At 38.0% G+C, this 25,331-nt stretch overlaps 1 protein-coding gene and 1 long non-coding RNA gene across 2 annotated transcripts; one reads left to right on the top strand and one right to left on the bottom strand.

Moving 5' to 3' along the window:
• Positions 1 to 590: 590 nt before the first annotated feature.
• Positions 591 to 18,759, bottom strand: polb (polymerase (DNA directed), beta). The gene is made up of 14 exons (XM_027167210.2): positions 18,537 to 18,759; positions 18,034 to 18,091; positions 17,780 to 17,846; positions 17,561 to 17,635; positions 17,329 to 17,387; positions 17,153 to 17,202; positions 17,001 to 17,052; positions 16,773 to 16,827; positions 16,609 to 16,681; positions 16,389 to 16,459; positions 10,776 to 10,862; positions 10,628 to 10,695; positions 1,401 to 1,540; positions 591 to 1,132 (listed from the first exon to the last, which is right to left on the bottom strand). Exons 1-14 carry the CDS (start codon positions 18,595 to 18,597, stop codon positions 1,038 to 1,040), a joined length of 1,011 nt encoding a protein of 336 aa, XP_027023011.1. The 5' UTR covers positions 18,598 to 18,759; the 3' UTR covers positions 591 to 1,037.
• Positions 18,760 to 20,088: 1,329 nt separating this feature from the next.
• Positions 20,089 to 22,615, top strand: LOC125138495. Its single transcript, XR_007137670.1, has 2 exons — positions 20,089 to 20,645; positions 22,125 to 22,615. It is a non-coding gene; the product is annotated as an uncharacterized LOC125138495 (long non-coding RNA).
• The last annotated feature ends 2,716 nt before the right edge of the window (positions 22,616 to 25,331 follow it).

Raw genomic sequence — 25,331 nt, 5'->3', positions numbered from 1 at the left:
TGGACCTACTTAATCAGTTCTGACATTCTACCCCTGGTTGGAATCCCGTTGCCTTTTCTGCACTTTGCCGGGGATTGATCTTCATGGACAGCCAGTGACTCATGGGACTACTGTGGATGGGGCTACCCGGAGGCTATCATGCCTTCTTTGACTGACTGTTGAGTCAGTCAAGTTTTTGCACAGGTCTTCATCAGCGATCATTTAAAGACTTTGGCAGGAAGGCAGTGTTGCATCTATGGTGAACTCAGAATTTGCACTTACCCATTAGTTCTTCAGGAGCTCAACTATAAACTGGTGTAGGACATTATTTACAGACCATTGTCACCCAAATGAGGATTGGTTCCCTTCTGAGCCTGGTTCACTATCACCTCCAGCTTGCTCATTAGGGATAGAGATACAGTAGATGTTAGAGATATATAGTAACTAAAAATGTATGTAAAATTATTATTGTTTCTATACTTTAAAAGCTGCTTGGGATAACATTTAATTATTAAAAGCACTATACAAATTTAATTAATTGCAATATTTACAAAAAAAAACATCCATTATTGTTTTGTAATGATCAAATCAAATTTTACACAAACCAACAATCTGTTGCTAACAACAAAATTATTTAATAATCAGTAAAAATATTAATACATACTAAAACCAGCTGCAATAGTACACAAGTTGACTAATTTAAGTTACATCTCATTTCATAAGTGGTGTTAAAATTGACACACAAGTGGTAAAGACCACAGCATTAACAGTAGTAACAGCATTTAGGAAATATACTTTCATAAAGAATGGCAAATAAAAAAATAAAATAAAAACTTTCAAAAAAATACTTAAACATATTCAACAACTGAAAATAAAAGTATTAAAATGTAACCAACTTATTGCTTATATGGTTGAAAAAACAAAAAAACAACAACTGGCAACACACTCTCACTGACTATTCACTTTTCTAACCACACACAGACACACACTTTCTTTTATTGTCACTGAAGATTTTACTGAGGTATCAACAAGATTACTACCAAGACCTCAAGTGACTTTTATTCGCTGCGTTCTTTCGGCTCTCTGTATTTCATGTGGATGTAGTCAAATATATCCTTCTCACTGTCCACCAGTAAGGGCTCTCCAGGCACACCTACAGCACAGAATGGGGATTGGCTGTCATTTCAATATAATTGACAATATGTGTCACTTTCAAAATGTCTAGGTTGTGAAAAGTTAAACTGAAAGAAAAAGCATCAAAACAGATGAGTGGTAAGAGGAAAAGTAGAAAATTATGAAAAAAATGAACAAAAAAGACTAAAAAACAAAGATCAACTTTAGACAACAGTAAACTAACAACGAGTCAATTATCCAGATTGAAGTAAGAAAAGACAACTTTTCTTTTACTTTAATTTTCTTACCAGTGACTCCTAGTGGACGAATAGTGTACTCGTTAAGGGTGAAGCCTTTCTCAAGTGCATGGGTTCTCATATTCTTATTGAATATATCACTTCCAGTAAAGTAAAGCACACCACAGTAATACTGGTCCTTGGGAATAAGCCTGTAGATATAGGTATAGTGAGAAATTTCATTGTATTCACAGTATAATACAAAGTCCAAATATACTAACATCTTTAAATTATTTTATTTGCTACTGCAACACAGCAATACAAAAAGAACAGAAAAAGTTACCTTTTTAGATTTCACCGAAAAAATATATGTGAAATATATTAAAATAAAAGGTATTATAAGCTTCATGCTTCATTTTATAATGCTGGTTGGACTCTACAGCACACATTCATCTCAATATACAGCAGTACACCTACATATTAAATAATGTCACCAATGGTATATTGACATACTAGTTCAAATGGTCAGAAAAAATCTTAAGAGCTTAGGGTTGGATTGAATTTTTTCCTTTTTCCTTTTTTCTTCAAAAAAATCTGTTTCTTTCGTTTGTTATATTTTTTCACTCTGCTGTTGCAGTTTAAATTATAAGAGAACACTTTTGTATGTCAAGGAAACCCACATAGGATATTCTTAATTTTCACCCTATATTCAGCTTAGGGTACGTTATCAAGTATCAGGGCATTAGCTGCAGGATGGTTAGTCATTATTACTTAATACTAAAATTTAATAAATTTAATGTGATGTGTTAACATGTTAAACGTGATAAGTGCATGACAGAAGACTGCATAATTAGAGATGCACATCCAGTTGCTAGAGAGGGTCAGCAATAGTGAGAGCAGCAAAGTCTCTGTAAGGGAAAGTCTGGATGCCTTAGATGGAGTTTAAAGCCTTGACATTATAGCCCTGGCAGAGGGGAGAAAAGAAGATGACTCGACAGCATAGTTGCAAAGCCAAAGCTAAGGCTCCTTTCCACGTTTTACAGGTTTGCTCTCCTTAGTCATGCACACAATGAGAAACCTGAAATAGCTGTGGTTATAGGAGGCTATGTTAAGACGTGAAATTAGCACTGGTTAGGTGTGTACTGTGAGCCACAGTGCCAAATATATCTTAGAAGCTTATGCAATCATAGATTCTTGAAGTTTAATATGTAGGAGCTAATGATGTACACCTTTGATCTTAAAACTAGGACGGTTAAACATCAGATCTTTCTTAACGCATGTACTGTTAATGAAATTTTTATTGATCAGGAGTTTAATGTACTATGTAGCATTAAATAAAGTTCGGCCATATATATACATAAAACGATGTATGTTTTACGATGTATATACAACATACACATACAACATTCAAGATGGTGCCGGTGAGGTCGGCTCCTGTCACGACTGCTCCGATCACACCACATTTGTTTTTGTATTTTTTCTGCAATTGTTCTAGCCCAGACATTATTACATATCACAGAGACACTCAGTTATAAAGCTGGCCACGGGAGATCCCGAGGAATAACAAAAGGACGTGACGTGACACGGCGACCACAAGGGAAACGAGCCGGCATCAGGAACAAGCTGAGAGCACGAGCACACCGGGCTCCCCTGCCTAGTATCTTGATAGCCAATGTCCAGTCTCTGAAAAACAAGCTTGATGACCTCACGGCCAGGATATAGTTTCAGAGGGACATTCGGGACTGTAACATCCTCTGCTTCACCAAGACATGGTTGAACCCAGCAATGCTGGTCCATGCTGTACAGCCGGCAGAGTTCTTCTTGATCCACCGTATGGACAAGACAATGGAATCGGGAAAGACAAGAGGTGGTGGAGTGTATCTGATGGTGAACAATAGCTGGCATGACAGTATAAAAGGTCGCTCTTTCTACCTTCCTCTGGAGCTTAGCTCAGTCATCTTAAGTGCCATTTATATTCCACCTCAGGCAGAAAGGATAACTGCATTATGAGACCTACATAGGGTTCTCACGTCACAAAAAACAACAACACTGCACTCATCATGGTGGTGGTTTTTAACAGTACCAACCACGAGCATGTACTGTCAAATCTCCACCAACACATCACCTGCCTCAACAGGGGCAACCAGACACTGGACTATTGCTACACTCCATACACATACAGTTCGAAGGCTCAATCATATCTGCCGTCTAGTAAATTGGACCATGCCTCCATTTTCCTCATGCCTAAATATGATGTGCCAAACAAAGGCTAAAACGGAAAGCCCCGGCTCAGAGTGAGGTCAACAAATTCCTGGATATAATGGTGTCCATGCCTTGATGGGTCAGGTCTGTTTTGGCAGCAAGAGGGGGACTAACACAATATTAGGAAGGTCATAATTTTTTGCCTGATCGGTGTACATTAGTTCAATGCTATACTAATTGTGTTGGCAGAGCATACACCACTACCCTTCAAAGGCACTCTAATGCTCCTCATGCTACCACTGCAGTGGTGCTGAAGGACCAGCACCCTTTGAGCACCCCCAATGTTGTGGAAGGGTGGTGAGCACATGGCAGTGGGGCAAAGTGGCAAAAGCATGCCAAAACCCTCTGTAAGAGAGAGTTGGGTGTGACGCGGCATTTTCAGACAGGTTAGTGTTCGTTCTGCAAGAAAAGAAACTTGTGCCTTTTTTCCTTTCGTACACAGAAAGCCTGGAAGGAACAGAGCTCCTCCTGAGTCACGCTGCTATTGCTGCTCCACAGCCACGAGTCCAAGCCACCTAATAGATGCCAAGAATCAGATGACTGAGTGGACTTCTTTATTGATAATTTGCCTGTAAATTGGATGGTGGTGAAAGTGATCTAAATGCCCTGGGTGATGACTAAACTGAGTTGAATGCTAATCCATGTTTCTTGAAAAATCACTATTGATTAATGCCACCTGCTCTGTCCTGTGTCTGTGTTCAGCCTCTTGCAGCATTAAGTTGAGAGACAACAAAAAAAAGACTACAGAGATGATCCCACTAATTGAGTTGGCCCATGCTCTGAATTCCTCTGTGAATTTACAGATTTCTTTTCAAACTTAGGTGTTTCTCTTGACAAAGCATGAATTGTTGGATACTTTAATATGCATTTTGATAATAAGTCCAGATTCGATTCAGTATGGTTCACAGTACATGTTGGCATTTACGGTTCCCTCAATGAACTGTAGCTCCCCAGTGCCTGCAGCATTCATGCAGCCCCAGACCATGACACTCCAACCACCATGCTTGACTGTAGGCAAAACACGTTTGTCTTTGTACTCTTTGTACCTGTTTGCCACACACTTGACACCATCTGAATCAAATAAGTTTATCTTGGTCTCATCAGACCAGAGGACATGATTCCATTAATCCATGTCCTTAGTCTACTTGTCTTTAGCAAACTATCTGTGGGCTTTCTTGTGCATCATCCTGAGAAGAAGCTTCCTTCGGGAATGAGAGTCATACACACCAATTTGATGCAGTGTGCGGCATACGGTATGAGCACTGACAGGCTGACTCCCTACCCCTTCAACCTCTACAGCAATGCTGACAGCATTCATACATCTATTTCCCAAACACAACCTCTGGATTTCATGCTGACAAAGTGCACTCAACTTCTTTGGTCAACCATGGCGAGGCCTGTTCGAAGTGCAACCTGTCCTGTTAAACCGCTTTATGGTCTTGGCCATGGTGCTACAGCTCAGTTTTAGGCTCTGTTTCTTTTTTTCTTCAGATCCTCAGTGTTCTTTGCCATGAGGTGCCATGTTGAACTTCCATTGCCCATTATAAGAGAGAGAGAGCTATAAAGAGCTATAACACTAAATTTAATACACCTGCTCCCCATTCCACCTGAGACCTTTAACGAGTCACATGACACTAGGGAGATAAAATGGCTAATTGGGCCCAATTTGGACATTTTCACATAGGGGTGTACTCACTTTTGTGACCAGCAGGTCTAGACATTAATTGCTGTGTGTTAAGGTATTTTGGGTGGACAGCAAATTTACAGTGTTATATAAGCTGTACATTCACTACTTTACATTGTAGCAAAGTGTCATTTCTTCGGTTTTGTCACACATAAGATACAATAAAATATTTTCAAAAATGTAAGTGTATTAACTTCTGTGAGATACTGTATGCTCTTTGCTACATTAATGTTAAATGTACTTTTACTTCAGCCAGAGTAATAGAATTATCAATGACTTAAATCACCATTTCTCTACACCCTAGATAAATGTAGCTCAACATAGAAGAAAAATAAGTATATTGCTAAAAAACTAGCACCCTGATATAATGATCACATACCTTAAAGTAGACCACTAAGATTAGAACATAAATCGCATCAAACTAAATTGGTTTTATTTCAAATAGCATGGAAGGAAGGCTAGAGATTTTCTCCTGCACTACTAATGCTAGATAAGCATATCTCTCCACCCTAACAAGTTTTTAATTAATATTGTAAGAAACGTAAATAAAACCACTGAAAGAAAACGTGCCATCAATGTTGTAGAACATAAATTATGCTCATACTTGCATAGCAATAACCTTTATAAAATTTTACATTGAATACGAAATATTACTGCTGACCTATAAGGCACTGAATAGGTCATTTTGTCATAGTCTTATGTGAACATTTATTTTTATATTATGCTAGAAAATACTTTGATTAAAAGTTTCAGTCTATTTGGTAGCACCTCAAGTAGTAAAAGGCTAAAGCAGGGGTCAGAGCTTCGTCTTACAAAGATTTATGGCACACCTTCCAGATTTATGGCACACCTTTCAGTGTTCAGGACTCGGACACAGTCTCAGGAAAAACACAAATTTGTTTAGTCAAGCTTTGTATGTATAGTTTTTTCTAATATAAAGGAACAGGATTGCTCATGGGCATAGAATATTTGGTGAACTAGTATTCTTGGTGCTGTCATCCCCATTCAAGCATTCACTCAGGTTTGGCTGGTCGGTTTATGTCCGAGAAAGCCCTCATATTCGTTTCACCTTCTAGCTCCCCCTTTTAGTTATGCTCTCAGCTAGATTTGTGAGCATCCCTGTTTGCATTTTGTACACAAAGTACATTGTCCATCTATTACATGAACACAAGCATATATAATATTTTCGTTCTCGCTACACATGCTAATCCTGAGCTCACAGTATACTACATTCCTTGTGTGATCTCTTCTTCTCTCTGGACCTGAATGTCCTGAAAATTAATGTAGAAATTTAATGTAGAAAATTATAAAGAAATGAATGTTGCATAAGGTTGTCTAAACAATGTGATATGAATATAACAAATTAATCATGTTTTTTTATGCTCCTATGCAACTACACAAATAAGGGGTCAAAGCTGGTTCTCTTTCCAGTATGCCTTGTACTCTTTTTTGGAATATTTGTAATTGGACCCCTTCAGTCACGGCTCCATCGTTTACACCCGAGATTTGGTGTTAGCTCCAAGTCGTGCCAGACTATAAGTAGAAACTGGAGATTCCTTCAAAGACACAGAGCAAGAGAAGAGGCTGCAGAACAGGACTGAGATGTAAAGAGAGGAAATGGAGGTATAAACCATGTTTACCATGTATTATCATGGGAAACATCCGCTCCCTCTCCAATAAGATGGAAGTGCTACCGGAACTAAAAATACTGCATGGAGAATACTGGGAGTGCAGCTTTGTTTTTTTTTTTACTGAGACATGGCTGAATGATCTTACATTGGACTCACTGGTATATCTGGATGGTTTTAAAATTGCACAGGTGGACAGAAAAGCTATGCAATCAGTAAGAAGAAAGGAGGAGGCCTGACGGTATTTTTAAATGATAAGTGGCGCAACCCAGCGCACATCAATGTTAAGGAATAATGCTGCACAAAAGACATGACAGTTATTCTCTGTTTGGCCATATTAACTTCCAAGGGAGTTTTCACTCATCACTGGGATCAATGTGTATGTGCCTCCTTCAGCTGATGCCATCGCTGCACGTGAACTATTACACAGTGTTGTAACTCAGTTACAGACCCAGCACCCGCAGTCTCTCCTTCTCATCTCTGGTGACTTCAACCATGCCTGCCTATTTTCCACACTTCCCACATTCAGACATTATGTTCTCAATGCAACACCAGAGACAATAGAACACTAGACCTGCTGTATGCAAATGTAAAGGATACATACAGTTCCTTCCCCCTACCCCCGCTGGGCCGTTCGAATCACAACCTCATCTGTCTGCTTCCTAAATACACAGCCAGGGTGAAGAGAGAACAACCACAAAAAAGTCTGTGAGGATCTGGTCTGACGAGACGAGACTGTTTTGATACTACAGACTAGGAGACACTGCAGCTCTCAAGCCAAATACATTGATGGTCTCACCCACTGCATTATAGGTTATATAAATATTTGTGTGATCTGTACCATCTAGGAGGGTACAGTGTTTCTCCAATAACAAACCCTGGTGACCCCTGAGCTCAAAGACCTGGTAAATAATAAGAAGAGGGCTTTTACTTCAGGGAAAAAAGTGGAGCTTAAGAGGGTTAAGAAGGAGATCAAATATAAGATGAGATGGTGCGAGGAGCTACAGAAGAAAACTGGAGAGACAGCTAACGCAAAACAATGGCTGCGATGTGTGCAGACGACTGAAAAACATCTCAGGGCATGGACAGAGTGGTAGGAGAGAAGCAGTAAATGCTGATCAGCTCTAGGCAAATACAGTGAGGAAAATAAGTATTTGAACACTCTGCTATTTTGCACGTTCTCCCACTTGGAAATCATGGAGGGGTCTGAAATTGTCATCGTTGGTGCATGTCCACTGTGAGAGACATAATCTAAAAAAAAAAAAAATCCAGAAATCACAATATATGATTTTTTAACTATTTATTTGTATGATACATCTGCAAATAAGTATTTGAACACCTGTCTATCAGCTAGAATTCTGACCCTCAAAGACCTGTTAGTCTGCCTTAAAATGTCCACCTCCACCTCATTTATTATCCTAAATTTGATGCACCTGTTTGAGGTCGTTAGCTGCATAAAGTCCACCTGTCCACGCCATACAATCAGTAAGAATCCAACTACTAACATGGCCAAGACCAAAGAGCTGTCCAAAGACACTAGAGACAAAATTGTACACCTCCACAAGGCTGGAAAGGGCTACGGGGAAATTGCTAAGCAGCTTGGTCCACTGTTGGAGCAAGCATTAGAATATGGAAGAAGCTAAACATGACTATCAATCTCCCTCGGACTGGGGCTCCATGCTAGATCTCACCTCGTGAGGTCTCAATGATCCTAAGAAAGGTGAGATATCAGCCCAGAACTACATGGGAGGAGCTGGTCAATGACCTGAAAAGAGCTGGGACCACCGTTTCCAAACCAGCACATGTCCAGGCCCTTCTTAAGTTTGCCAATGACCATTTGGATGATCCAGAGGAGTCATGGGAGAAAGGCATGTGGTCAGATGAAACCAAAATAGAACTTTTTGGTCATAATTCCACTAAACGTGTTTGGAGGAAGAAGAATGATGAGTACCATCCCAAGAACACCATCCCTACTGTGAAACATGGGTGTGGTAGCATTATGCTTTTCAGGTGTTTTTCTGCACATGGGACAGGGTGACTGCACTGTATTAAGGAGAGGATGACCGGGGCCATGTATTGCGAGATTTTGGGGAACAACCTCCTTCGCTCAGTTAGAGCATTGAAGATGGGTCGAGGCTGGGTCTTCCAACATGACAAGCATACAGCCAGGATAACCAAGGAGTGGCTCTGTAAGAAGCATATCAAGGTTCTGGCGTGGCCTAGCCAGTCTCCAGACCTAAACCCAATAGAGAATCTTTGGAGAGAGCTCAAACTCCGTGTTTCTCAGCGACAGGCCAGAAATCTGACTGATCTAGAGAAGATCTGTGTAGAGGAGTGGGCCAAAATCGCTCCTGCAGTGTGTGCAAACCTGGTGAAAAACTACAGGAAACGTTTGACCTCTGTAATTGCAAACAAAGGCTACTGTACCAAATATTAACATTGATTTTCTCAGGTGTTCAAATACTTATTTGCAGCTGTATCATACAAATAAATAGTTAAAAAAATCATACATTGTGATTTCTGGATTTTTTTTTAGATTATGTCTCTCACAGTGGACATGCACCTACGATGACAATTTCAGACCCCTCCATGATTTCTAAGTGGGAGAACTTGCAAAATAGCAGAGTGTTCAAATACTTATTTTCCTCACTGTAGGTTGAATGTGTTTTCTCCATCCTTTTCCAGAGCAGCAACTACTCCCCCACTCTGGATTGTCTTCAGCTCCACCTCACTCACACCACACTGCCCCACCTTTCCCAACCTTTCACCCCGTTCACTCATCTCAGGTTCCCCAGGGCACAATGCTCTCCCCGTTCTTTTTCACACTGTACACCTCAGACTTCAGTTATAACACTACCACCTGCCAACACTACATACCACATAACACTACCACCTGCCACCATCAAAAGTTATACAGATGATACAGCTATTGTTGGTTGTTTATCTGATGGAAATAAACAAGAATACAGGGACATCTTGAAGGACTTGTTAACTAGTGTGAGTGTAACCACCTGCATTTGAAACACCTGTAAAATGAAGATGATGTTGATTGACTTCTGGAGAAGGAGAACACCGCACCACACACCAGTGAATATCCAGGTCTTGGACACTGGGTTGGTGGATAGTACCTAGGTGTCCACTTTCAATGGCTGGATAACACTGATGCTCTGTACAAGAAGAGCCAGAATCGCTTCCACCTGCTGAGGAGTTTAGGGTCCTTACAGGTGTGCAGGACATTTTTGAGGACATTTTTTGATATGGTTGTGGCCTCCCCAATTATCTATGCTGTAGTCTGCTTGGTGGGAGACGGTATTGACCAGCTCTGTCCCAGGATGATAGGTCAAGTGAGAGGCTGGGTAAGAAAACAAGACACGATCTGCACCCAATTGATGCCACAAAGCGAGGGCTTGCACACACACTGCTCTCCGTGTGGTAACCTGGTTGCCAATATCCAGTCTGAACATGTCTGAACCAAACAATACTGAACCACGTCATCTTTTTCTTGGTCTCTTACAAAGACAAAGGGAAGTGGAGTTTGTCTAAATATAATTACTTGGATAATGTGTATTGTGATTTACACCACCAAAAATATGACTGAACTACATATTTTTTGAATAACTAATTAAATCTATTTTGAAAGATAAGAAATGCTTTTGGTGCAGCACACAAACTTTTCCGCTATAGAAAGGGGATGCATAATTGGCCTTTTAATAATGATTATGCACCTGATATCAATACGGCGATGATTATAATCATTCTTATTCTCAACTCCTCTTTGTAGCTGGCATACACCCTGTATGAAGACAAACAGAGTTCTATTAGAATAAACAAAGAGACAGTAAATGAGAGAATGAGAATATGAACCGATCTTACCATGAACTTCGTATCTCCTTTGGACAAAGTATCAGTGACAAATCCAATAGACTCAAGGTGTTCTACCACTGCATGGAGCAGCCTGGGCTGGGGGAGAAAAGAATATGAAGATTAAAATACAAAACAAGGCACTCCATCTGGAGCTGTAATTGACCAATTGGGATTATACCACTTTGCTAGGAACACCTGCTCATTTATGCAGTTATCAAGATGGTAAGGTAGGCTGCGATCATGACTGCTCTGACCACACTTTGTTTTGTTTATTTTTTATACTTTATAACTTTTTCCTTTTCAACTTGGCTAAAATGAATTAAAACAGAAAACCTTTTATTTCTATTGGTTTACAATGTACTCTCCAAACACAATTTTGAACACTAACCAGCTAGCATTGGTGTTCACTGAGATATTCAACATTTCCATGGAACAACCTGTTAAACCCACATTTCATTAAGTCCATTGTGGTTCCTGTCTCGAAGAACTTCAACCTGTCACTGATCTGACTTTCAAACACAATCAGTGGTGTGTTTGAAAATCAGATCAGAGACTTCTTACTATATACTTCATCACCTCTTCAATACCAGACATGCTGGAATCATTACAATCCGTATCTTTGTGTTCAATCAAGTCACATCAACACTCTGGTGAGGAGAGCTATCACTTTACGTGCAATGGTACATTTACACCTGAATTCTGTCAGGAAACATTACAGCCTGGTTTGGGGCCAGCACAACAGGAGGATAAACAAGTTCCCTAGAGGGTGGGAAGAACAGGGGCGTGTGCCAATTGCAGTGAGCTCCCTGACCTGATACTGCAGCAGGTGGTGCTGGGCAAAGAAAGAAAGTGAAGAATGTCAGTCATCCAAACAACAAACTTTTCACCATGTTGTAGGCAGGTAATCACTTCAAACTCCCAAGACAGATTGAGTAAGAAGTTTCTTCACAGGATTATCAAAATGGGGAAAGGTGAGATATCTGTTACAAAAACCATGACATGGCTGGTAGTGCCAAATGGCTGGTTTGAGTATTTCAGAAACTGCTGATCTCCTGGTATTTTGACATACAACAATGGATTACAATGAATGGTGATGGAAAAAATAAGCAAAGTCAGAGGAAAATTTCATGGAAACAGCATCACCCAAATTGAAGAACGTAAATGTTCTAAAATGCTAATTTGCTCACTACAGTTATAGAGTGCTTGTTTGAGTTACTATAGACTTCATGTTAGCTCAGATCAGTCTGGAAATTCTTCTCTAATCTCACCCATCTACAGAATTTTTCAGTCTGCAGAACCTGTACACATATTAGTTTTTTTTTTGTGCATAATTCTGTATAAACTCTAGAAAATGTGTGTGAATAATCCCAGGAGATCAATTTTTTTAAATACTCAAATGAGTCCAATTGTGATGCATCACACAAATGATGGACCACACTGTTTCACCTTTCTGATATTTGATATGAATATTAACTTAAGCTCTTGATCTATCTGAATGGTTTTGTGCTTACTCCTACCGCCACATGATTGCCTGATTGGATATGGCAAATTTTTGTAAATTCTGTATAGAATCTTATATCCTATATACACACCCATAACAGGCTTGTAAATGTTTAAATGTCTAGCTGAATAAACTTAAATAACTCAAACACTAACATTAAAATTATTTCCAACATAGATTTTACACATTACGTGTTACAGTTTACAGTAATGGCTTCTATATTCTTGTCTAAAATGGAAGAGTGCTCCGGTAGGCAACTGATCTGGGTCAAATGTTTGTGGAAGTCAGTTCTTTAGGTGTGCCAGGACCTGTCACTTAAAGCACTTCATGATAATGGGTAACACTTCGACACATTGGGTTAAAGTTTTTCTGAACTGGGACAATGGAGGTCGATTTAAAGCACGTTGTTACAGTTAATGGTTAATGATGTAATGAGCTGTTCTGCACATGACCAGGGATGCCATCGTGAGTGGATCCTGCCCAGTGCAGCATAGATGTCGGAGGAGGTGGGTGTAAGGGGCTTGAGGGTTTTAGACGGTCTCCTTTTAGTGTCCGCGAGCATAAAAGTCATTTAGTTAAAGGGAGGGGAAGTTGCTGGGCTTATAGTAGCTGATGGCTTGGATGTCCTGCCACATGTGCCTGAGTTCGGAGTTGGACAAGTGTTCCTCTACCTTTAGCTTATAGTAGTGCTTAACCTTTTTGATGCCACTCCTCAGGTTTGCTCTGGATGGGTTGTAGGCATATGCATCCCCTGATCTGAAGGCAGTGTTATGGGCCTGCAGCAGAAGCCGTACCTCCTCGTTCATACATGGCTTCTGATTAGGGTATGTGGTGGTCTGTTTCTGGGTTGTAACACTGTCAATGGTGGTGTTAATATAGTCCAGCACAGAGGAAGTGTAAATATCAATGTCCATGTTAGAGCGAAACCTGAGAGGCAAACAAATTCCAGTCAGTATGTTGAAACCTGTCCTGTCCAGATTCTGCCCCCATTGGCCACACTTTGATGGTGATTATTTTTGGCTTCACAAGTTGGATAAGTGGGGAGTATTTAGGGGTGAGAAACAAAGAAAGACAGTCTGGTTGTCCAGGGGGGTGGGGGTCATGGTGTAGGTCCAGTGATGTTTATGTAAACATAGTCCAAATTTTATTTCTTCTTGTATTGCATGAAACATGCTAGAGAAATTTAGAGAGCACTGTCTGAGTGATTAAAATCACCTGCAACTATATAGGCAGCCTCCGGGTTGTTTGCTAATGGCTGCATAAAGTTTGGTCATAGCAAGCTTGGCATTAGCATCTGGGGACATGCAACTGTGCTCGAAATTATTCATACCCTTGGTATTTGTTTTGTCATCTTTGATGACTGAGTTTTATAATACTTTCATATATTTAATATGTGACAAACAACTAAAGAATAACATGATATTTCAAGAAATATGACATTTCATGGGTTTTTATTGACAAATATTTAAAAAATCACCAAGTTTAGATTTATTCATACCCTTTATATTACAAAGTTTCAATAATCGGTAAGAAAACCTTTGTTCTTAATGATGGCCTGCAAACAATTCTTGTAGGTCTCCACAAGATTTCTACCGGTCTGTCTACAAATTCTCAATTGGGTTCAGGTCAGGGCTGTCTGGCAGGTTGATCTTGTGTGCTGGCACCACCAGGTTTTCAACAAGAATCTTGAGATAGATGGTATCATGAAAAAGGAGGACTATATTAACAAGGTTACCTGTACCACTGGCAGAGAACGCATCCCCATAGCATGTTATGACAACCACGTTTCCTTTCTTACGCCAAACAAATGCAACATCCATATGACCAAAGAGCTCCAAGTTAGTCTCACCTGACGAGAGGATGGTTGACCAGAAATTGAGATCTCTAACTAGGTAACCCCTCACAAGGAGAGGCGTACATCCCATCGTCATAAACGTTGATCATTCTAATGACTCTAGAGAATACTTTGCACTTCCTGCCATGCCCATCCAGGTTTTTGACAGTGTTGAACATCTTGAATGTCTTGATGATACTCTGTACAGTTGATGCAGGGCAATCCAGTTCTTTCGAAATGGCCTTGTAGCCTTTACCTTCACTATGGGTATTGACAACATGCATACAAAGATCATGAATGAGTTCTTTCTTCTTGGCCATGGTGAAAGTGACTGAGAATAATTAAATGATTATATTGATTATAGTCACTGAAGTGTGAAACCATGTGCTTTTTTTTTTAAGTTTTTTTAAAGCCAAAGTTTTTAATAAATGAAAAAATGTTATTGTCCAGGGGGTATAAATAATTGTGATCACAACTGTATACTGCGGTAACAATAGTGGAGGTGAAATCCCTTGGCAGATGAGAAATGAGAACCATGAGAAATTCAAGGTTAAATGAGCTGTGTCTTGTTTGTACACCAGGATTTTAACATAATTGCACAATCCTCCGCCTCTAGTCTTACCAGATTCATCTGCTGTTCTGCCTGCCCGGAGAGTGTTGCATCCAACTAGCTTGATAGCATTGTCAGGCCACTGATGAGCCATGTTTCAGTGAAAATCATAACATTACATTCCAGAAGTCATATGGAATCACAAATGGTATCAGTGGGGGCAGTGGTGGCTCAACTGGTTAAGGCTCTGGGTTGTAGATCGGAGGATTGGGGTTCAAGGCCCGACACTGCTGGACCCTTGAGCATGGCCCTCAACCATCCCTGCTCCAGGGGCGCTGCATCATAGCTGCCCCTGCACTCTGACCCCAACCTCCTCAGTTGGGGTATGTGAAGAAAAGAATTCCACTGTGCTGTAATGTACATGTGGTGATAATAAAGGCTTCTATGCCCCGTTCTATTCTATTCGATTCTATTCTAGAGCAGGGGTGTCAAACTCTTAATTATATTTGGCCCGCGAGATCATATCAAATGTGCATTACAGCTGGCTAGCCGCATGGTCCGCTAATACTACAAATCCCAGAATGCCTTGCCACTGTATTGACGTGTAGTCATGAACAGCAAGCGCCCCTCTGTTGACAGTCGTTAACAACCATACTACGGTCACATCGGGCAAGTTAATTCCACCCTCCACAAAAAACAAAAAATGGACAATAGGAGCTTTCATGACAGGTGGGAAGCAGATTATCTGTTCATGAATATAAAGGACAGACCTGTTTGTTTTGTGTGCTAACGGAGCTAATGTGTCTGTAACGAAAGAATATAACATAAGAAGACACTATGAAACGAAACATTATGAGAAGTATAAGGACCTGGATGAAAGGCAGAAGCTCCAGTAGGTGGAGGAGATGAAAAAAGTCTGGTTACTTTAGAAGTAGTAGTTCTTAACTTTGCAGCAATATAAAGAACGTTTTCTACTGAATTGTACTCTACTGAAACACACTGAATATAATCATTATGGCATTTTCAGGAACAGAATCAAGTGGTGATATTGATATACTGCTGACTCACCCGGAAAAATCAAAAATCAAAAAGTGAAGCTGCTGTAAAGGCTGTAAAGCGTTATTGTGGTAGCAGAGATTGCAAAATCTGCCCGGCCCTTTAATGAGGGAGAGTTTATCAAAAAGTGTATGGTCAAAGTTTGTGAAATGAACACCAGTGATGTGTCTTTTATTTCAAATTTAATTTCTGATGTGTTTGTAATATCAAGCTCTGGTTGTTCCAAATCCTGTATTTAAGCAAAACTAAAGTGTTTCCATAGGAAAAAGGTTGAAGATTACATATCAGTTGCAATTAATTTTTCAATAAATATTCAGTTTGGCCCGTGACTTTATCTCAGTTTTATATTTTGGCCCACTGTGAATTTGAGTTTGACACCCCTGTTCTAGAGTGTGCTATACTAGCTGCACTGAGGAAAACTGCAAATACTTCAGCTAATTAAAACAAGACACTGATCTCCCAACCCTGATTTCAGTGCTGCATCTTTCCCCAATGCTGGCATCATATACAATGTCAATAAAGTATCTCTAACTTTTAAGTTAAAAACACATGTGTAATCTATCAATAATGTACAGAATGCACTCTAGAGTTACAGATGTATGCACACTCAACTTATTTCACCACAAGCTAAAAAATGTTTTTCAAGAGTAAATAGATACTTGTATATAACAGAATACTTACTTGCTTATGGGATTGGGAAGTAAAATCCGGATGAGTCAACAGTATATCAATATCACCACTTGATTCTGCTCCTGAAAATGCCATAATGATTATATTCAGTGTGTTTCAGTAGAGTACAATTCAGTAGAAAACGTTCTTTATATTGCTGCAAAGTTAAGAACTACTACTTCTAAAGTAAAATAATGACTATAGAATTATTTAGAACTGCAGGGTAGTTAACCTCGTCTGTAGCTGCCGCAGATGGTGCCAATGTATTCTGGGTCAAGCTGCTCCAACTCCTGCAATATTAAAGCCTGCAATAAAAAAATCCAGATAAACAATGCAGTAATTTATAAATATTTCCAAATTCAAACTTAAACTTGAGAATATAGTAACATAAATTACCTCCATTTTTTCCATCTCCTTGCGGGGAATTCTGAGCTCAAATTCTTCAAAGTACCTTTACAAAAATGAAAATATCACCAATGAACATGATTCACTCATATTTCCCCCTAAATAAATTAATATATGAGTAAAAATTAAAATAAATGACATTAATGCCAATGATATATATATATATAAATAAAACACAAACACACACACACACACACACACACACACACACACACTTACTTCAGGCCAATCTGCTGATGATGGTTCAGCTTGTGTTCAATCTTCCTCAAATCTGAACAGTGAAACAATTAATATGCAAGACTGTGGTCATGAAGGTAAACAATTAAAAAACATGTTCATTGGTGAATATAGTGCAACTACAAAAGACAAACCATCTAGGGTCTTGACACCTTCATCATAGAACTTCCTAGCAGCAGCTGGGCTAAAAAGAAAATAATAATAAAAAAGATAATATGTAGGTATAAATTGGTAGATTATAAAAAATATAGCTGCTATATAACTGTAATTTTTATATTTATATTTATTAACAAAAAAAAAATGAACCTACCCTATTCCAGTCACTCTAGTTAAAAAATTGATAGAGGAGCTGGTGTCGTCATTGCGAATCTACAGGTGATAAAATAGGACACCATGATACATGACAAGCATGATCAATACAAGTAGTCCTTTACTAGAGCATAGACATTAAAGTTCAGACCCATGCACAAGTCACTAACGCTCAAGTGCACTGTCCTATTTGGATAAAACTGTTATTTAAATAATACATGTAAAATTAAGACCTTTTCCAGTTTGCGTAGTTTCCCTGTGGTTAAATACTCATCAATTTTCTCAGCAATCTTTGCACCAACTCCATCCTGAAAGCACAGAAGAATATTTTTTTAGGAATAATATACCTTTCGAGATATATTAATCTTCAGGTGACAATACCCTTCGTATTAAATTCAATACATAGCAACAGACCATATTAAATGAATAAATAATAAACACTGCTTATTTACCAGTTTTTTGGCTTCAGTGCCACTTTTGATTTTATGTGGGTACTTGGCAATCACAGAAGCAGCTTTTCTAGAAAGAATGCATGAAAACAGTGTGCATCACCGCAGTTTATTCAAGTATCACCATCCAAACAGACTTTTTTACCATTCATCTAAACTTATATTTAAATTGTGCAGCTAATAGCCATAACACTGAAAAATGCACAAAATAAAGATTTTGTGATAGAAGATAAAATGATTATATGTTGTTGATTTACCTGTATGCATTGTACTTATGGATGGCCCTGTTTACATTTTTTTCATAATTGGCCAATTCTAAAATAAATAAATAAATAAATAAGAAAAGAAGAAGAATTGTTAAAAAAATTAAAAAGACACAATTATGCATTTAATTGTATTATGAGGTGAGGATTTTCAATGTTTGATGTGGTATCTGCAATAGTATTAATCAATTCTGATCTTTTAATGTGAAGATTATCTGAAGCACTCGGACTGTATAGAAATTAGACAAGATATTATACTGGAATTATAACCGATTAAAAAAAAGTCAAAGCTTGTGAAACCTTTAAGTCTGTTATTCTGGAAAACATCTGACGTATCGTTGCCGAAGAAAACTAAAATGCAGTCATCAGTGTCATTAAAACACAGATCACAGCGGGAAACAACCTAAGTTGTCCTGTGCAGACAGCTGGCTACCAACATTCATACTACTTCTCAGCTACATACTCTTTGTTTTGACTGAATGCAAACCAAAACTTACCAATAAGAAAGTCCGTGATTCCCTCATTTAAAGTTTCTTGCGGCGCTTTCCGTTTGCTCATCGCTGCTCTTAACGAATGCTTCAGTAACGAATTTCTTAGGGTTGTTTTGTTTAATCAATATTAGACAAATTACACGGACACCAGTTAAAACCTGAAAACAAAGCGATTGCTTGCCACGCGTCGCAACAATAACACGTCATTCTTCTTCTTCTTCTTCTTCTTCTGACTTTTTATGGCGAATGGCAAACCAACTTTTGGTGCATTTACCGCCACCAACTGGACTGGAGTGTGAAACACTAGTAGGCATGACATATGTAGCAAAAAATAAATAAATAAATAAAAATAATAATAAATAAATAAGTAAGTAAATAAATAAATAAATAAAAATTAAATTCTATCAAAAATTCTGATTTCGTGGATGAATTTTGTTATATAACCATAGATGATACTTTGCTGTTCTTGATCTTTCAACAGGCCTATCACATTGAATGATTCAACACCTAAGTTTTTAACTGCATTAATTAGTTTCAACCTTTCTCTTCCATATTTTTTACATTTTATTAAAACATGTTCTATGGTTTCTGGCTGATCACAATAAACACACAGTCCCGATTCATGTTTTCCTATTTTAAACAGAGAATGATTTAATCCAGTGTGACCTATTCGTATGCGTGAAATAATTGTATCTTTTTTTCTGTTCCTGACAACATATCTTCCATTTCCTACTTGCTGTTGAATATTATACATAAACCGACCCTTGCTATCACCATTCCAAGCCTCTTGGATATCTATTTCCGAGTGTTTAAGAGCTTCCTTGGCTAGTTTATCTACCACTTCATTTGCCTCCACTCCCACATGAGCAGGAACCCACAAAAATGTTATCAAGCTTACTTTGCTGATTCTTAATAAACTTGCAAGTATCTCATATATAATGTATTGTCTTGATGATTTTAATCCACTTGTAAGACTCGATAGTGCTGCGTAGGAATCAGAACAGATTACAACTAAGCTTGGTTTTACGTCCTCTATCCACTGGAGGGCTACCACCATAGCAATTAATTCTGTGGCATAGACAGATACATGATCAGTTACTCTTTTTTTATACTGGTTTGAAATTGTGGAATATATACTGCAGCAGCAGTTCTACCAGAGATAGGGTCTTTAGACCCATCTGTGTATACATGTAACCATGATGAATAACTCTGGTCTACATACTGTTGCGCAATGATGTTCTTAGGGGTATCTTCCTTATTCTTTATTTTAACTTGTATTTGAAAATCTACATTAGGCATTGGAAAAAACCATGGTGGAATTTTGGATACTATCACAGTTGGACTTATATCGCAGTCAGCGATACCAACTACTTCTGCTTCCCTGTTAGCAATCCATCCAAAGCTCTTAATATTTTTATTTCCATGCTCCCAGCATTCTCCAGTCACCCCCTTTACTGGATGGGACTCTTTATGTCCTTTCAAATTCACCCAATAGTTCATTCTCATCTTATACCTACGAAGGTGTAATGGAGCTTCCCCTACCTCTACCTGCATAGCTGCAATGGGAGATGTTTTAAAAGCCCCACAACATATTCTTAATGCTTGATTCTGCATTGTTTCAGAATAGATTCAGACGCGAATCCAAAAATAATACTTCGATAACCTAAACTTGGTCTGATTAATGTACAGTAAATTCTTTTCAAGGATAATCTACTAGCTCCCCATTCTACCCCGGATAAACATCTTAAAATGTTTACCCCTTTCTTACATTTATTAATCAACTTTTTAGCATGAGTTGCAAACATCAATCTAGATTCCATCCACACACCAAGATATTTAACTACCGGGACATAACACGTCATTCTTCTTCTTCTTCTTCTTCTTCTTCTTCTTCTTCTTCTTCTTCTTCTTCTGGTGTTTATTCATAGATATCTATACATATTCATAGATATCTAGATGTCGCCTTGGGGTCCTAAAAATGCGTCAAAACCGCCGCCATCTTTATATGGTGCTCTTGTACTTTAAATCATGGATGATGCCGGACTTCTATGCTGCGTTTGGTTGTTCAAACGAAAGAAATCTAAAAATCAGACAGCAAGGGATTACATTACACAAGTGAGAATGTGTTTGATATATATATATGATATTGAATGGTAGGAAATTATATTTCTGGTTACGTTGGTTTGTTTAAGTCCTTGGTTAACGACCGCAGCTAATCCATGCTAGTTACCCATTAGTTTTTGACAGTTAGGGAAACCGACCATGTAGATTCCGAAGCTCTTCAAATCAATCAAATCAAATTTTATTTGTCACATAAACATACATACAGGGTACGATATGCAGTGAAATGCTTTATGCAACTGTCCGGTATAAGAATAAAAAAGATATATAAAAAGTATTTTTAAAAAAAGCAAGGAATAAAATAATAACAAGTATAAACTGTATAAGAAAACTATATAAGAAAACTATATAAAAATATGAAAATATAGATGAGTAAATAATGTATATACATATGCATAATATGCATATACATAAATGTGTATGGTATTTGAAGATTATATTAATAAGGATGTTAAAAATTGACCCATGCTTTTTTGCTTAAAGGTGAAAAGACCCAACTTTATGTATGTTTTGTAAGATTCCCTTATCCGTCAAACATATTTTATTAGATTTATCCTGGACTTAACACAAGCAGAATGCTCTTTTATAAAGTTACTTCACTTAAGGACATATTTAATGACATTATGCCTGAAAAGGTTTTGGATTTTTTTTTTATCGTATGTTAATTAAAATAAAAAATGGGATAATATGACTTGCTGTTTATAATTTGTTTTGTTTTTATTGCATTTATATGATATTTGTGTTTTTGTAATTAAATTTTGCCATGAAAATAGCTTTTGATTGAATAATAATTGAATATTTTTATTAAATAAAATAATCTGAATCTGGGGGGACGGTGGCTTAGTGGGTAGCACGTTCGCCTCACACCTCCAGGGTTGGGGTTCGATTCCCGCCTCCGCCTTGTGTGTGCGGAGTTTGCATGTTCTCCCCGTGCTTCGGGGGTTTCCTCCGGGTACTCTGGTTTCCTCCCCCCGGTCCAAAGACATGCATGGTAGGTTGATTGGCATATCTGGAAAAATTGTCCGTAATATGAGTGTGTGTGTGTGTGTGTGCCCTGCGATGGGTTGGCATTCCGTCCAGGGTGTATCCTGCCTTGATGCCCAATGACGCCTGAGATAGGCACAGGCTCCCCGTGACCCGAGGTAGTTCGGATAATGCGGTAGAAAATGAGTGAGAGAGAGTGAATCTGAATCTGTTTGTAGATTCCCAAGTGGTAAACAGAGACAGCAGTCATGGACAAGTTGCAGGGACATTAAACACTTTTTTTTTAATGGTTAATTCAGCTGACAGTCCTGGAAGGATGTCACCAGTTAGGTTGGCAGTTCAGCCTCAAAGTCAAACTTTTTTTTTTTTTAATTTATGTGACTTTATTACATACTTATTGTTACGTTCAATTACGTAATGTATAGGTTTTGGGATGTTGTGTTCTTCTCCCTTGTCTTTTCTTTCTCTTTTTTTCTCTCTGCTAAGCAGCGCTTCCAAATCATCTGCAGCTGAGGCCAATTAGCGGCAGCGTGGCTTACCTGCTATGCGGCGTGCTGGGGAGATAAAACAGGAGAGAGACACAGCGCAAGAGAGAGGCTTTTCTTATCCGCTATCCCAGCACCGTGGCTCTTGTGGCTGCTATTAAGCAATTGGACATATGTAAACAAAGTGTTGATGTGTGAGTCTGCCTTTGTCAACCTGTGTAGGGAGTTGGGCGCCGATTTATTTGGGTTTATATTCCCTTTCTATATTTTTTTCACCTGTTTTTCGTTAGTCAGGGAGAGAGGTAAGACTATTGTCTTTAATTTTATTTTTATTTTGGGCAGGGAAGTTATTTGGTTAACATTTAAGTAAGTTTCTTTTGTTTGTTGTTTTCGGCATTTGCTCTCTCCTGACGCTTTGGGTTGTTTAGGCGTATTTATAGTTTGTATTCATTGTTTTTGTTATGCCCTGGACAATAAACAAAAATTATAATAATATTTTTGGTGCGGTGTTCTTCCCAAGTATGGTGTTAAAGAGTGAACCTCTGAGTATTACCAGTTCATAAAGTGAGACGGGCTGGGATAAAAGGAAAGTTCTCATTTATTTATTTTACTTGTTTACGTTCTCAATAACCCACTAGATAATTTGAGTTCGTAACACTTATTTAATGTGGCAAAAGTATTGTGGGAAAGGAATAAATAAAAGATTGAACAGTCTTTGGCACCTCAACTATCTAACTTTCACATTATGTTCCTCTTGAATTTGTGATTTGCTTCAACCTGCAAATTGCTTTGTGTATCATATTTAATAAACAGTTTAAATGAACATGTATAGTCACACCATTGTAGCAGGGTTGCATGCAGTAGGCTATAAGGTAAGTAGTGATTGTTCATTTGAAGATTACTCAAGTGGAAGAATGTAAGTAATAAACTTACACCTACTAGCACTATGCATTATATTGTGAAAAAGTAGATTTATCTTAATATCAAAACCTTTAAATTTTCTCTGGACTTAATGATGTATACTATCATATACACTATATTATAATGATATAATACATGTCTGACCTTTTGGAACGAACCAAAAAAAAAAAAAAATAATAGAAACCGCATTCATGACCATTTATGGTGATTTTATTTGTTTGCCTAATTGACGCTAATGCATTAACGCAATTGATGCATTCGTTCCAATGTACTGCCCTATACAAGGTGACATCTATAATGTTTATTGACGATGTGGCAGACCAACTTAAAATGTACAATCTCACCACCTACTGGATGGGAGTGCGGAGTACAATATGGGAGGCGTTTGATGAGGGTGAAAAACTGTAGCCTAAATTCTGTTAATCAGTTTTATTTATTTGAAGTACTACCTGCTTTGGACAATATTCTAGCAGAACCTGTACAGACAAGCTATATTTTTCCCAAGGATCTTAAGACTTGTGTTAAGAGCCTGTGCTATGGGGCATGTATAATAAGTACGTGTTCTAATGTTTCTTGCGGTGGCTGGAAAGTGCAAAATAAAAATTCCGAAAACACAATGACAATTCAGACAAAAGGTAGGTATAGTTTGCGAATGACACTCAAAGCTGATTGTTGATACCCGTGTGTATGACTGACTGTGTAAAAGTGTGTTTTCCTTACTGTAGATTAAAATATGCCACTCTTTCTGAAAGCATGGTTAAACTAGCCACACGCTTGGTGGAGCGCTGAAAGAGGAAAGCGAGCTTTCCCGAAAGCTCTTACACAACAGCAATATGATCTACTACAAAAAGGTTGCATAAAATGAATATACAAAAAATTACTCAAACACTACAAAAAGCTAAACACTTTTATAACCCTTCTCATTTTAATGAATGGGGAGAATATGATTTAAGAGACATAAAATTGTAATAATAAAGAAAAAAATTAATTAATTTTACTGTAAAATTATGGAGACATTTCTCTTCAAAGTCACCATGTCTGTAAATTAATTGTCCATTAAAAAATCCATTATAAAGTGGATATTTCAAAATATTAATCATACCATTTCATATCATTTCATAGTTACCTAGTTAATGTTCACAATAAAGAGTATTACATTTTACTGTGGATTTCTTTTGCGTGTTTATTAAATTCATAAGATTAGACAATGTAATCAAAGCATATTAATCCATGCTTACAATAAAAACTGATTAATTTTTCTCCAGTAAAATTACTCCCAGATTAGAGCTGTTGTAACCATGCACATCCTGCACTTTAACATTTATACATGTCCATATACGGTTTTCTTTAAGTCTCCCCGTGGGTACCCAGGGTAGAATAGGTCCCCAGCACCCCCTTGCGACAAATGGGACAACTTCTTTGCCGTAAGTTGCAACCCATGTCTGGGGAGGACAAGAACCTTTATCTGAGGAATGTGTATGATGCGGCTGACTTAGATCCAACACAATACTTTGGCTTTGGATTCACATAGATGCTGATGCTATCTTTTAATCCCATTGCTTTCTGAATTCGACATGATATAACCCATAGCCCTGTAACAATTAATGCAACCCTGCAAGTGCATGACTAATCCTCCATAAAACTATCTATATATCCCCTAATACATCAGTGACAACAAAAGAATTAAACGCAATGGTAGAAAAACTACCATCACTATATATGTTGATGGGTGATTTTAATTGTCATAATACACTAGGGGTTTTCCACAAACACCAGAGGCAGAAGAATAGAAGAATTTATGAATAATTATAATTTGTGCCTGCTACAACATGTACCCTTCATCCAGGACACGGAACGTATTCTGCTATTGACCTAGCCCTATGCAAGCCTGAAATAATAATTGATTTTTCATGGCAAGTAAATTCAATTTATTTGTATAGCACTTTTAACAATTCAGTGTTTTAAAAGGAGCTTTACAGAATTATAGATACAGAAGAGAAAAAAGAGATGAATGTATATAACAATAATAAGAAGAAAAAATAAAAAAACATAAATAAATGAATACATACATTTAAAGTTTAAAATTAATTAAAAAATATTAATTTAAAATGTAAAATACTATATATCTATCCCTATCCCTAATAAGCAAGCCGGAGGTAATGGTTGCAGGGGAAACTCCCTGAGATGATTTGAGGAAGGAACCAGGCTCAGAAGGGAACCCATCCTCATTTGGGTGACACTGGACAGAAAATTATGTAAATGTACATAATGCCATGTATAAAAGAGTTTA

The sequence above is a fragment of the Tachysurus fulvidraco genome, chromosome 14 (assembly GCF_022655615.1).
Source record: "Tachysurus fulvidraco isolate hzauxx_2018 chromosome 14, HZAU_PFXX_2.0, whole genome shotgun sequence".
Classification (NCBI taxonomy): domain Eukaryota; kingdom Metazoa; phylum Chordata; class Actinopteri; order Siluriformes; family Bagridae; genus Tachysurus; species Tachysurus fulvidraco.
The sequence above is the reverse complement of the archived record's forward strand: the minus strand, read 5'-3'. Positions and strand labels throughout refer to the sequence as shown.